Raw genomic sequence first — 13,658 nt, 5'->3', positions numbered from 1 at the left:
GATAATCCTGAAAGACGTTTTGAAACAAAAACATTTTTGAAAATTATGAATAAACTTTGAAAATGAAAACATTTTTAAAATTGTAAGAAAATTTTGAAAACAAGAACATGTTTTTAAAAATTGCAAACAAAAGAAACATGTAAAATAAAAAAAGGAAGAGCAAATAAAAGAAAAAGAAAACAGAAAAAGAAAAAGAAAAAACAAGAAAAAGTGAAAAAGCGAAACATAATTGGCCGGCCCATGTCAGCCTTCCCCTGTCCGAAACGTTAGCTATTTAATGCAAGGCGCGTTACATAGAAGCTCCCACGCGCTGCCACCGTCTGCTACGCGGGAGCAACTAGTTAGCGAGCGCTCCGTCGAAAATCTCCCACCGATCGCTCCCGCGCGCTGCTACTTGGCGCGTTCTCAGCCGCCGCCACGTGTTGGCTCTGAGCTTTTTTTATATTTTATTTTTTTAATTTTTTCGCACGTTTTTTGCCTTTTTTTAAGCGGTTTTTTTGGATTTTTTTGGTTTTCCGGTTTTTCACCAGTCTTTCGTAACTTTTGGATGGAAGAAAATTCAATTTGTTTTGCAAAAAAACGTGTTTTCTATTTTGTTAAGCGAAAAACACGTTTTCTGTTTTTTTTGCGAGAGGCATGATTTTGTTTTCACGAGAGGCACAGTCATGCCTTTCGGGGAGGAAAAACACGTTTTCTCTCTCTTTTTTATGCGAGCGGCACGATTTTGACTTTGCGAGTGGCATGCCCGTGCCTTTCGGGAAGGAAAAAATGTGTTTTCGTATTTTTTTGGCGAGAGGCACGATTTTGCTTCCGCGAAAGACACAGTTTTGCCTTCGCGAGAGACACGCACGTGCCTTTCGGAAAAGGCAAAAAACGTGTTTTTTGTTTTTTTTGCGAGAGGCACGATTTTGCCTTCGCGAGAGGCACGCACGTGCCTTTTGTAAAGGGAAAAATTTGTATTTTTTGTTTTTTTGTGAGAGGCATGATTTTGCTTCCCCGAAAGGCACGGTTTTGACTTCGCGAGAGGCAAGCCTGTGCCTTTCGGGAAGGGAAAAATGTGTTTCTATTTTTTTTGTGAGAGGCACGCCCGTGCCTTTCGAAAAGGAAAAAACGCATTTTCTGTTTTTTTATTGAGAGGCACGATTTTGCTTTCGCGAAAGGCACGGTTTTGCTTTCACGAGAGGCACGCCCGTGCCTCTCCCCGAAAGGGGAAAACACGTTTTGTGCTCTCTCTTTTTCCGCGAGAGGCACGGTTTTTCTATCCGGTTTTTTTCTTGAAAAAAAGTTTGTCAAAACATAGACATGGGATCTAGTTTTAAAGATCTCGACATAAGAAAGGCAACAATAAAAACGATTCGAGATTTGGACGCACGGTTTATAACATAAAACGTTTTGAAAATACGTATGTATGAAAAAAGAAAGAACACCTAGTTGCAACAAATGAGACGCATACAGTACGTCACTTGTCGCAACCTGTAAAAATGAGAGTAATCGTTGAAAGGTATAGTTGCTAATTAGTGACTTCGCTGCGATGCCGTCTCCGCCCGCGAGGCAGCCTAAGTTAGCCCATTTAAACCGAACCATGATGCGAACTAGGCCGGGAAGCGTGGTTGTAGCCTCCAAAGAGGGGCCCAACCCAAACCAAACACAAACCATTAGGCCATGTGCTGTATAAAGCCAGCGGGTTTCCCTGAAAAAGAAAGAGAGTATAAAGCCAGCGGTTTAATCTTGCCGCGTGTCACAGAACGCTCCATCTTCCTCGTCGACACCAAGATAAGAAAACAGTCAATAGGGTGCAAAACACACAATCAAGAAAGTCAGTAAAAAAAAGGAGTATGAGACGCCTGCAACTGCAAGCTCGAAAAAGAAAGCGTACAAGTGCATGAATCCTCCCAGCCTTCGCTAGAGTCCGACTAGCGACGCTCAAGTCGACTAGCCGGCCGGTCGATCGGTAGCGGCTAAGAACGATCCTCCAGTCATTGTCTAAAAAATGGTAAAAACAAAAAATCACCGCCCGGTGACGCCACTCGGAACGAAGCACGCATGCCCGCTGTCCGCCGCAAAATCACCGCCATCCTTTCACCCCATCGTCGCGTCCGACGAGGGTTGGCCGGGCCGGCGGTGGCTTGCAGCCCCGGAGCTTCCCCTCCCAATCACCAGCTGCATGCCATGCCCGCCGACGCCCGAATTCCATGGCGGGGAGGGGATCCACCTGTGCGCCCGGCCACTTGGTCCACTTGCGTCCCATTCCGCCAGAGGAAGAAACGAGGCCGGCGGCGGGGCCGTGAACTGACGTGCTCGGCGCCATCCGGGACCTGGAATTCCATTCGTCGCCGGGGCCGGAAAACAAGTGTTAACGTCGATTCCCTGCGCGTCGGAGGGCTCGTTTAGTCAGCTGGTAGATTCTTTCAGGATAACTTGGTTTATTGTTTCACGGGCGACATCGCTTGGCTTCTGGCCCCCGTGTATTGGCCAAGCCAATGCGATAATCTCTGCACGCAAGCATGCATTTTGTACGATGGTGACCCGCGGGTACGCATGTGCATGACAACACATTGACTAAACTAAGCATACCATGTACTCCGTATGATGTATCATTGCTGCAGGGGTGCTAACCTGAACTTCTTAATTAACACCGGCTTTTAGCGGAGGATTGTTTGGAGCTCTGGATCCTGTCAGATATCAGATAGTACACTACTGTCCTCGTGTACTGTGCCGCTCTCAATGACATAAACACAAAAATATCTCATGCAGCTGATGCAAGCGGGAAACAAAAATACCAGCAAAGTCTGCAATTGATCACGATTCACGAGTACTTCAGGAGTAGAGTAATGGTTGCCATTCCTGAAGAATTAACACTGTCCTTGTTGATCAGCTCTTGTGTGCAAACGAAGCAGCACGAGAGCAACCGGCCAATGTGGCTAGCCTTTTCCGATTTTCTTGACAAAGGTCGACTTTATTAACTTCAAATAAAGCATCAAGAGGATGGAAGCACAGGTGAGCACATAAACTGGCCTAGGCATAATTCGCATAACTCACACCAACACACATATGTACAAAATTGCATCAACAAATAGAAAATTGATGCAAGACCAGGGCTATGCCTTAGGGAAATGAAAATAAAAGGTATTACCTCCATCCCCTATTAAGTGTTTCTCAAACTGATGTATCTAGACGCCCGTTTGAGCTATACTTAATATGACGCGGAGGGAGTATCCTCACAGCGATCAAAACAATGATTAATATTCTACAACAATGATTATATCCACATCAATTATTTATTGATATCATAAATACAATGAGAAAGATTCTCCAACAACAATGCGTTCAGGAAAGGAACGACGCTCGAGCGCCGCCGTCGTCATATCCAACCATCCAAGGGCATACCATGAATTTTCAACCTCAAGATCAAGTCCAAAAAATGCATTCAACAAGGTCACAAGAGAGCAAACACCGTCATTGCCAGATATAACCAATTAGGGTCAGACCTCGGGTCCCCTGCGCCCTCCTCCTGAGCTCAAGACCGATAATTGAGAAGCAACATCAAATCGAAGTCATCATTTGTTGTTGCAATCACTTGTTGCGATCTCAGCGACTACATGTGTAGGACGATCTTGACGTGAAATGCCACATAAGTGATCATGCTTGCATAAGCGGATAGTCGAGCCGCAACCAAAGGCTTCGAACAACTAAGGTCGTCGTTGGACGGAAAATGAGGGAGGAAGATCACCGACACTGCCAAAATCCAAATTTTTTATGCTCGGGCAACCACGCACCATCCTCATGTTTCATCGTTCTCATTTGTGGCAATGGAATCATTCGACAAAACAGACTTGTCACTGACCGCCCTGGCCCACAAAAATCCCGTCCCTTGACCACGCGTGCTTCCTGCTGGCTGAGAGAGCTCCACCCGCGTCGCTTCCCGATGCAGGCGACTGCTCCGTGTTCAAATGACCCGACGACCACCCGTCCGTCCCTCTCTCGCCCACCAGTGTTATATAAACTGCCGCTTCGACCATAGCCGCAGTCATCCGCCTCTGATCATTTCTCCTCTCTGCACCACTCCCACCACGGCTTCCTCACGCTCCAAAATACTCTAGGACGGGGTGACGATGGACCAGAAGAAGGAGATGGCCGCCATTTCTTATGGTTGGCTGTCCGGTAGGTAGCCGGAGGAGGTGTGCGTTGTAGCGGGTTTAATCTGACGGTGCTTTATATCTCTCTGATAGAAAGGGACAAGACATGTCTTTGTATTCCTGCCACTAAGGATAAAACAATGGGGTCCACTCATATTAATCGAGTTTACTTTGTCTGTGTCGGGGATATACCCTACAAGTATAACCCGCCCAAGTTTTAACCTGGGCTCCATGAAGACGGTCTAGACGGAAGGTGACCAGGAGAAGAACAAGGCCCATAATGCCGGCTTGTTATGTGGGTCGGCTTAAAGACATCGTCCGGATGGCCGGCTCGAGGATGAAGATACAAGAGACTATCTCTCTTTTCCTTGAGGAACAAGGGAAGTAAGAGTTAGATTAGATCACGGGTGTTTGATTGACCTGGACTCTGTTGTAAACTCAAGGCCTCCACCTATATATAAAGGGGAGCCCTCGAGCCGAAAGGAGGAGGCAAGAAACTCTTGAAAGCTGGGTTAGCTATTCTGCATCATTGTAATCGAAATCACCATCAATATAAACACAAAAGCAGGACATAGGCTTTTACCTCCATTGGAGGGGCCAGACCTGGGTAAATTCGTCTCTCGTTTCCTATCAACCCATTCGACTCGCCACACAGCGACGATGGTCTCACACCTAAGTCCTTCCTCGAAGACATATGTCGTGACATAACCATGACAGTTAGCGCCCCACCATGGGGCTATCGCAAGGTGGAGTTGATTTCTCAGAGGAAGCTCTTCCAAGGTTCGGGAGCTACGCGGTTGGTCTGATGACCAACAACCGCCGTGGAAAGCTCAGCATCGACAAATCAGGCTGGGGCCCCGAGGTCGGCTCAATCGAGTCTGGGTACCGAGTCCCCTTCGGCAAGATCCACGTCTTCATCGGCAAAATCAGCACGCCAGTACCCGAGCCGGACACCTGCACCGACATCGTCGAGTCGGCTCGGTACACCCAACCTGGCTGGCGTCAAGCTGGCCGGCATCATGTCTTCGTTGGTTTCACTCAAGGAATCGGCCTCCCGGATGAGTCGACATGTGGCGAGGCGCCAACACCGATGGCGAGTCGTCGATGGGAGACACCGAATCAATCTGTCCCCTATATGATGGAGGACCTGGGGGCTTACCGGAGAGAGAAGCCCCCAAGGAATCCTGTGAGCCGCCCCGACAGGTCACCGTCTACATGGCAGGAACCGCGGCGGCTCCGTGTCCGTCGGGGGCAAAAGCCGCCAACGATGCCAGTGGGTCGGGCAAAACGCCGGCTCAGGCCATGAACAATCTAATGGCTGAGATGACCAATCTTTTGGAGGATCCTGTCACCGTGGAGAACCAGGAGGAGCACAACGCGTGACTAGTAATGCTTCACGCGGAGATGGTCAAGGTCCAGGAATAGACCGACACCGAAAAAACCCGGATGATGGAGTTGCAGGCTCGTATCCGTGATGAGTCGGAGTGCTTGAAGGCTGATGCTTGGTGGTTAGGGATTCGGCAAGACGCTTCTGAGGCGGTCTACCACAGGAGGCACCAGTCCCCGTTGCCGCAAAACATCACGCCTACTCGTGTGTTTACTACTCCACACACACCAGGCGTTGCGCAAAATTCACCGCGCGAGCAGGAAGACCCGGCTCAGCCTACGTTGGCTCAACCGTCGCCATAACGCTTTCGTATGCCGCAGGGTCACTTTTCCAACCCCGTTGACAATATGCTGGTGGTGACACGTAATTTGGAGGCGCTCCCTATTCACGGAAACTCCCCAGTTGAGATCGAAACAAGGAACGTCATTGAGATGTTGAAGACAGCAGTGGTTCAACAAGCGCAGTACTCGTACATTCGAGATCGGATACACTCTATACCTTATGCCAGCCGCCATGAAGAGTCTCCAGATGTTTCTAGCGTGCGTCGACAGCAACCCCGGGTTTCTCCAACCCGGCCGGGATTACAAAACGCTCAAGACCTCGTTGATGCGACGAGAGCAGCCCGGCAGACGGAGGCAGAAACAACGGCAAGGCGGGCGGCTCAACCGCATATAGTGGAACCCTAGTCAGCAACACAGGGGACTAGAATCAACACCAGAATGATTGGCATCCCTTGTTTATGTCAGGCTCTTCGCAGTGATCCTATGCCTAGGGACTTCAAGGGGCCTTGCAAGGTACCAAACTACACAACAGATCTCGAACCGGTAGCATGGATTGAAAGCTACGAGCTAGCCATAGATATGCTCGATGTCAGCGATGCGGTATGCGCAAAGTATTTAACGATGGTGTTGGAAGGGCCGACTCGAACCTGGCTGAAAAACCTTTCACCCAACACCATTAACACTTGGGCTGAGCTTAAGGAACGGTTCATGAATAATTTTTAAGGAACATGCAAACGTTCGATGACAATTGTGGGTCTTCATCACTTTGTCCAGCGCACGGGCGAGTCAGCTCATCATTGGACTCGCCGGGTTGCAGAAATCATCCACTCGTCGAATAGCATTACGGCCTCTCAAACCGTCCTAATTTTGGAAAAAAATTGCCACTTCTAGCCGACGCCCATAGAGTTGGTGGATTAAGGACGATACAGGGCGCCACCACCATAGGATAGGTTTAGGGGGGGTCTTTTTTTTTCTAGATGTTCAAAATGTAATGAAATCCATCATGTTTATATGAAATCCGTCGATGTTTACACGAAATTCGACCGTGTTTGCACGAATTTTGTCCGGTTGATTTGAGTTGTTGACCGGATGTATGCGTCTAGTGTTTGATATCGTCCTCCCGCATCCGTGTCCGCGGTCTGTGGACCTGATGCGGGAGGAAATTTGCCGGTTGGAGATGCCGTTAATTTTCTGTATCCTCAATTCCTCATACGCGATGGCTGGAGCAGGGCCGGGCCCATAGGTGTGCACAATGTGCAGGCCGCACAGGGCCCGTAACTTTGGGGGGCCCAAATTTCTATATAGTCCTATAGCCCCTGGGCGCTGGGCCGATCACGTGAGTCGGGGCGTCGAGCGACGGTTGCTCCATCGAGACGGGACCCAGTGAATCGATCACAAAATCAATCCGCAACTCGCGTCGCTGCAGCCTACATGTCGCTACAGCCTACATGAAGCTAGCTAGAGTTTCCTCAAGAAAAGCAAAAAGGAAGTTATTTGAGGGGGCAGGAAAAAAGGAAGCTAGCTAGAGAGACCGACGCTTGATTGATATCGTGCATGCAGGTTTTCAGACAAAATCAACAGGTCCTCTTTTCAGCCTTTCTGATTAACTTGGGTTACTAGTACTACTCTTAATAGATATTACACATCTCAATGATTCAATCGAGCATATAAAAATAAAAAAAACATCCACACGAATCTTCGCTTAAGATTAATGGTATATGACTTCGACGTGCAATACTTATCACACATCTAAATGTGCTTTAGCAAAACTATTAGCAAAATTGTTCCCAAGTGATTAATTAAATTTTGACGGAAATCATTAGAGATCAGTTCTTCCCTCCTCGATTATAGATCATAGTATAATTGTTCAACCAGAGAGGACATGAGAATAGGTGATTTAAACGGTTCGTCTAATTGTCAAACATTATAATTTCTTATTATTTTATTTATTTAGTGAGACATTATATCATATACATTATAATTTTTCGTTATTTCATTTTTTTGAATGATATAGGGCTTTATTTTTTATTGTCGCACAGGGCCATGTATTTTACCGGCCCGACCCTGGGCTGGAGAGTGCAGACAAAGCAGAACAATAATTTGCAGAGGTTATGCTTATGTGTACTAGATCAATCAGTCATGGTTCTATGACAGATTGACGGTACGTTTTCTGCCAAACATGGTATTATTTCTTGTTGTGGTATAAACGACAGTGCCACTGATTTCAACAGTAGCTGTCTTTTCAGCCTGCGAGTGAAAGCAAAGTAAGCATTCGTTCTAAGCGCGTATGCATACCTGAAACTGAAAGTGTGTAATCTTCAGTCGGTCGCTTGTCACGGCTCTTAAAGATACTCTTAAAAGTACTCCAGCTGCTGCAACATGCTGTACAAATATACGAGCTCGCCTTGTAGTTTTCGGAGTACATACCTAGCCGAAACATCCAGTGAGCTGCAGCAGAACAGAGACCTGCCTAGCAAGGCTGGCCAGAACTCAGGAGCGTTAGGGTTTTGCTGGTTGATCTGCATCGAGTGGTAGCAATCACAAATGCGTACAGTTATCTTCTGAAAGCACAATTTTAGATTTTGTGGAAACGTACACCGCAACCCGCAATTAAGTTGAGATATACTAGTAGGAGTAGGTACCTACACTTTGCATCCCTATCAGAGCCAGGGGTTCTTGTAACTGCAAACGAAGGACCATACACTACACTTGTGGCTTTGTTTGCATGAGCACACAATTGACAGTAGAGGCCTGCTTTCTGCATGTCTGCATCCATCACATTAAGCCGGCAAATACCAGCCTCAGTCCAAAACCTCCAACTTCCATGAGTTCAGACAGCCAGGTGCATGTAACCGGGGCAGAGAATGGTTGGTACTACGTCGGTGTCTCGCATTGCTCAATAAAGGCAATTGCTGAGGATCCCAAGTAACAGAAGAAGATGTTGAGTATCCAGACGCCTGAATTGGCGATGTCTGAACTCTGAAGCCTCAAGGCAGTTGCTCGCACACGACCCCGCACTGATGCGGTGCGCACCCGGCAAGGCGAAAAGGGGGCCGAAGATCGACGAGAAGTCCGGACTGCAGATTGGTTGACTTAACACCAAAACATCATCAGAAGATTTTTTCAACAGTGGCAGGTCGGTTCTGACGGTGATGATCGATCAAAGTGCGACGACGCCTCCCATTCGACAGCGCTGACGGCAGTGCAGAGAGAGTGGTTAAGATAACCCCTTATTGTAATGGCATCTTAGCAAATCTACAACTACTCATCATTTGAATTTCTCCATGAGCAAGCCCTGCATTTGAAAACTGGCCAGTTGATTCGGTTCCATCGTTGATCTGGCAGTGGCGGCAACTGCTGACAGGGACAATGCCCCTCTGGCCAATGATAAACTTGTGGTACGGCTGTCCTAGTTGGCTTTGCCTCATCACGCCTGCACTGCGTGTCTTCTAGGGTAGTAGTAGAATATGCCAATGTCAACTTAAACACAAGCTTTTCTCAAAAAGAAGAAAAAAAAACTTAAACCCAAGCCATGAGGACGGACGTAGGAGACCCCCCTCCCCAGAAATATCCATCCCCGGCAATAGAATTTCTTTCTCTGGAGCAACCCTAGCTTAAAAGAATCGGTTCGTCGCCGTACATCGGCGTCACGACGCCGACGTCGCGCCTTTATCCCGGCATATTATAGGCACCTGCGAATTTACAACTGCAATCATTTCAACAATCGGCCGATTGAAATATCATTTGCGTACTTTTCGCCCTGGGGTTGGGCTTAACACGTTTATGCATGCCCTTAAACAGAAGCAAACAAGCCTGGGATTTGGTTTATTTCGTCCAATGCCCACCCGACAACGTGTTCGAGCAGATTTAAAAACCAGAAAACCAATGAAAAAAACAGGGAGGGCGGGAGATTGATGAGAGCTAAGCTAAGCAGCGCAAGCCCCAGTGCCTATCCGACAACCAGGCCTAATTAAAAGGTAAGTGTGGACTGCTAGTAGTATCTGCCACCTCGCGTCCGCTCCAGGCTTTCCTCTCCAGCGTCCAGCCCTATAAATACCCCGTTCTCATCTCCCCAAAGAGCAAGCGAGCTAAGCCAGCCAGTTCATGTAAAGCTTTCCTTCTTCTTCTTCCCCCTGCCACTACCGAGTACGAGCTCTCGGCGGCTAGCGCTGGTACGTAGTTCGTGGTGAACAATGGCCAGCAACTCGAGATCGAACTCCAGGGCGACCTTCTCCAGCGAGATCCACGACATCGGAACGGTGCAGAACTCCACCACGCCCAGCATGGTGTACTACACCGAGCGGTCCATCGCCGACTACTTCCCTCCTCACCTCCTCAAGAAGGTGAGCCAGATTGACCGATCCATCGATCATACAACTGCGCCGGCCGCGTCAGTGGTCAGTTGGGTCACTGCATGAAATGAATGACGTGATACTGTTCTGTGGTTCTGCAGGTGGTGTCGGAGGTGGTGTCGACGTTCCTGCTGGTGTTCGTGACGTGCGGGGCGGCGGCCATCAGCGCCCACGACGTCACGCGCATATCGCAGCTCGGCCAGTCGGTCGCCGGCGGGCTCATCGTCGTCGTGATGATCTATGCCGTCGGCCACATCTCCGGCGCCCACATGAACCCCGCCGTCACCCTCGCCTTCGCCATCTTCCGCCATTTCCCCTGGATTCAGGTACGTACGCAACGCAACAGTAAACAATCTCTGAAACGAGCAGTGACGCTGCATATGCACACGCTGCTAAATGCCTAGATCATTCGGCCACAAAAGTCATCCCACTACTAATAATAACGTCAGTTCTCTCACTTTCTCTTAACCTGTTATTTCCAACGAAGATTTTGGCAAACACCCCACTCAAGCATCGACTGGATGACACGAGTCGTACATGAATACCCATGGATTGCTTTGTCATGGCTACAATGCTCAAGACCACCTCCGGCCAGTTAAAGAAATGTTCAGCGCAGTTGCTTCAGTATTTTGAAAACCGTTTTCGGACTAAAAAATGGCATGATCACATGTTGATTTGTTTAGTCATGGCTAAAAACTCAGTTAACTCACACGTACTTTTCAGGGTGTTGTCATGGAGGTGATACTGCCAAATTCAATGGATTCTTTAAGATAGTCGGCGAATTATTGAGTCTATATATATAGGATCTAGCTTGTTGGACTTAGCTATAAGCTATAAGCAGAGTCAAAAGCAACGGGGTTAGGGTATATGCTCGTGTAACTTCTTGTCCGAACCAACCAATCGCGTGCCTTTCATGAAGGTATCTATACACCAAAACGATGCCCACAAGGGATTAAGTACATATATACTCGCCTGGTGTAGTTAGTACTAGCCACTTGGAGTGGCTTAACTTCTTCTCCTCGCACGTCCCTTTCCCTGTCGATCGATTTGTCTAGTTGGAGTTTGTTGGAAGCGAATGCCTTTCTTTTTGTGCGGGCCGGTGGAAGCAACTACTTAGTAGTATTAGCATGGAGCACAAAGACGACGGTACTATTTTGGCAGGCAATACGTGTGAAGCGTGATCGATCGGGGCACCAAACTAAAGCTCGATCGCATCAGGTACTGTATATGAAAAGAAAGCCTTTTTCTCGTCCAAAAATGAATGAAAAGCTTTCTTTCTTACCGCGACAGTTCAGTTAGTGGCAGCAAAGCATATGCATCGATCACAAGAGATACACGGGTGCACTAGCCAGCACTAACGCCGGCACTGTGCCACACACCAACCGACCGGCTTAACACTGACATCGCATGCATTTTCACGGTGCTAAATTGCCCTCCGGCTCGGCCTAGCTAGAAGACGACCGCGTGCCGGCCTTTACATGTGTCGTGGCCACAGGAGCTCTCCTGCCGGGCGCGGAGTGCGTGAGGCACCATGCATGTCTGTGTGGGGGCTTGCAGGAGATTTGGGGCATGTGGCACATATATTCGAGGCCCGGATCCGCCGGAGATCATATCGCAGCACGGCGTCTCGATCAGCACCATATTCCGGCCAGCCGGGCCAGTCCAGTCGCCATGCTGCGTAGTAGTACCAACATATTCACGAACCGATTCGATGTGCATATGTTCTGATGGATGATTGTGCTTGCATGCGCAGGTCCCGTTCTACTGGGCGGCGCAGTTCACGGGCGCCATCTGCGCGTCCTTCGTGCTCAAGGCGGTGCTCCACCCCATCACCGTGATCGGCACCACCGAGCCGGTGGGGCCGCACTGGCACGCTCTGGTCATCGAGGTCGTCGTCACCTTCAACATGATGTTCGTCACCCTCGCCGTCGCCACGGACACTAGAGCGGTAAGTCGTCGATCGGCCGGCCACCGTGTCCAGTTTGGATGGTTGCCATTTGCCGCGCGATCGCTGTAAAATCATCATGGATTCAGAGTTTCTGACCCTGTTGCTTCTGTGTTATCATGCAGGTTGGTGAGTTGGCTGGGTTGGCTGTCGGTTCCTCCGTTTGCATTACCTCCATCTTCGCAGGGTAAATATATAGTACTACGTTAATTAGAGATTAATTGATTAGCATCAGCACCTCCCCATGCCGGCTAATTAAGAAATCGCTACTTGGAAGTTGGATTAGGTGGTATCTAATTCATTCTCACACACGTCCAAACCGAGAACGTTTGCTAATTAGGTCCGATTTTAATCACCACTTGGCTCTTGGCAGCCAAGGGAAGCGCCAAGCCGGAGTCACTGATAACATTCTTAATCTTGGTAGCCTTGACCATATCCTCCATGTCCATGGCCTAAGCTAGCATGGAACGATGGGACACGCTAAGTACAATGACATGATTGATAGTAGCCGCGTCAGACGATGAATATGTTACTACTCCTACTAGCTAGTATGCACTAATAATGAATAAGCCGGATTAATGGTGAAATAAAACTGAGACGCGACGGCGACCGATGGAGTGCAGGGCGGTGTCAGGTGGATCGATGAACCCGGCGAGGACGCTGGGCCCGGCGCTGGCGAGCAACCGCTACCCTGGCCTCTGGCTCTACTTCCTGGGACCCGTCCTTGGCACGCTCAGCGGGGCCTGGACCTACACCTACATCCGCTTCGAGGACCCGCCCAAGGACGCGCCCCAGAAGCTCTCCTCCTTCAAGCTCCGGCGGCTGCAGAGCCAGTCCGTCGCCGCCGACGACGACGAGCTCGACCACATCCCCGTCTGATCCTGCCGCCGCCGCCGTCGTCGCCGCCGGGCCGGACGGATCTCCCAGTGTGTGTCCTTGGTACGTAGTAGTTGTTATGCGTGTGCGTGTGTGTCACTTGTAAACTCAGTGGTTGGTCGATACATGCAGGGGAGTACTCGCGTGCGCGCATGTGTATGTTTGTTCGCCCGCGCATTGTCGCAGTAGATTGCTCTCTCTCGCTCTGTTCATGTGTGCAAACGACTGAGCTTGGGGGGCGCACGAGTGCATGTCAGCCCGCACTCTGCAGTCGCACGCGTGCCAAGTGTATCTCTCCTGCAATTGCAGTACATAAAACACCCCGTGGCTTTGGTTATCAGAGGAACACGTGTTGCTTTGCACACTTCTTTTCCCTTTGAGCAGAGCTCTACCTTTAAGTTTGAGTTTGAACCGTGAACTATGCTTGTGACTGATCTTAAGAGTACTACTAGCGAGTTCTTCACGTGAGTTGTGAGATATTGTTACAAGAGAATGTTGACAAACAACTGGCACTTATGAAGTTCAAGATACAAATTTGTTAACTAATGATATCTAAACCTATTGAAAAAGAAAAACTTTAGCTGCATAGTGCTCCAATCCGTATATATAACAAATTATATGTATGGATCTCAAGGGTTAAACTTCATGAATATGTGAAGATAGCGTTGCAACATTTGGTTG

General features: G+C 48.8%; 1 protein-coding gene across 1 annotated transcript; it reads left to right on the top strand.

Moving 5' to 3' along the window:
* Nucleotides 1-9,840: 9,840 nt before the first annotated feature.
* Nucleotides 9,841-13,317, top strand: LOC123404606 (aquaporin NIP2-1-like). Its single transcript, XM_045098545.1, has 5 exons — nt 9,841-10,147; nt 10,258-10,482; nt 11,910-12,104; nt 12,227-12,288; nt 12,725-13,317. Exons 1-5 carry the CDS (start codon nt 9,998-10,000, stop codon nt 12,978-12,980), a joined length of 888 nt encoding a protein of 295 aa, XP_044954480.1. The 5' UTR covers nt 9,841-9,997; the 3' UTR covers nt 12,981-13,317.
* Nucleotides 13,318-13,658: the final 341 nt, after the last annotated feature.

This window comes from Hordeum vulgare, chromosome 6H (genome assembly GCF_904849725.1).
Source record: "Hordeum vulgare subsp. vulgare chromosome 6H, MorexV3_pseudomolecules_assembly, whole genome shotgun sequence".
NCBI classification, from domain to species: domain Eukaryota; kingdom Viridiplantae; phylum Streptophyta; class Magnoliopsida; order Poales; family Poaceae; genus Hordeum; species Hordeum vulgare.
Note: the sequence above shows the minus strand (reverse complement) of the source record. Positions and strands in the feature narration are given on the sequence as shown.

What these genes read in the sequence shown, in the direction of transcription:
- LOC123404606 (XM_045098545.1), top strand. Translation starts at nt 9,998, where the DNA reads ATGGCCAGCAACTCGAGATCGAACTCCAGGGCGACCTTCTCCAGCGAG. An exon ending in GCCATTTCCCCTGGATTCAG is followed by an intron (nt 10,483 to 11,909) that starts GTACGTACGCAA and finishes TTGCATGCGCAG; the next exon opens with GTCCCGTTCTACTGGGCGGC. An exon ending in TCGCCACGGACACTAGAGCG is followed by an intron (nt 12,105 to 12,226) that starts GTAAGTCGTCGA and finishes GTTATCATGCAG; the next exon opens with GTTGGTGAGTTGGCTGGGTT.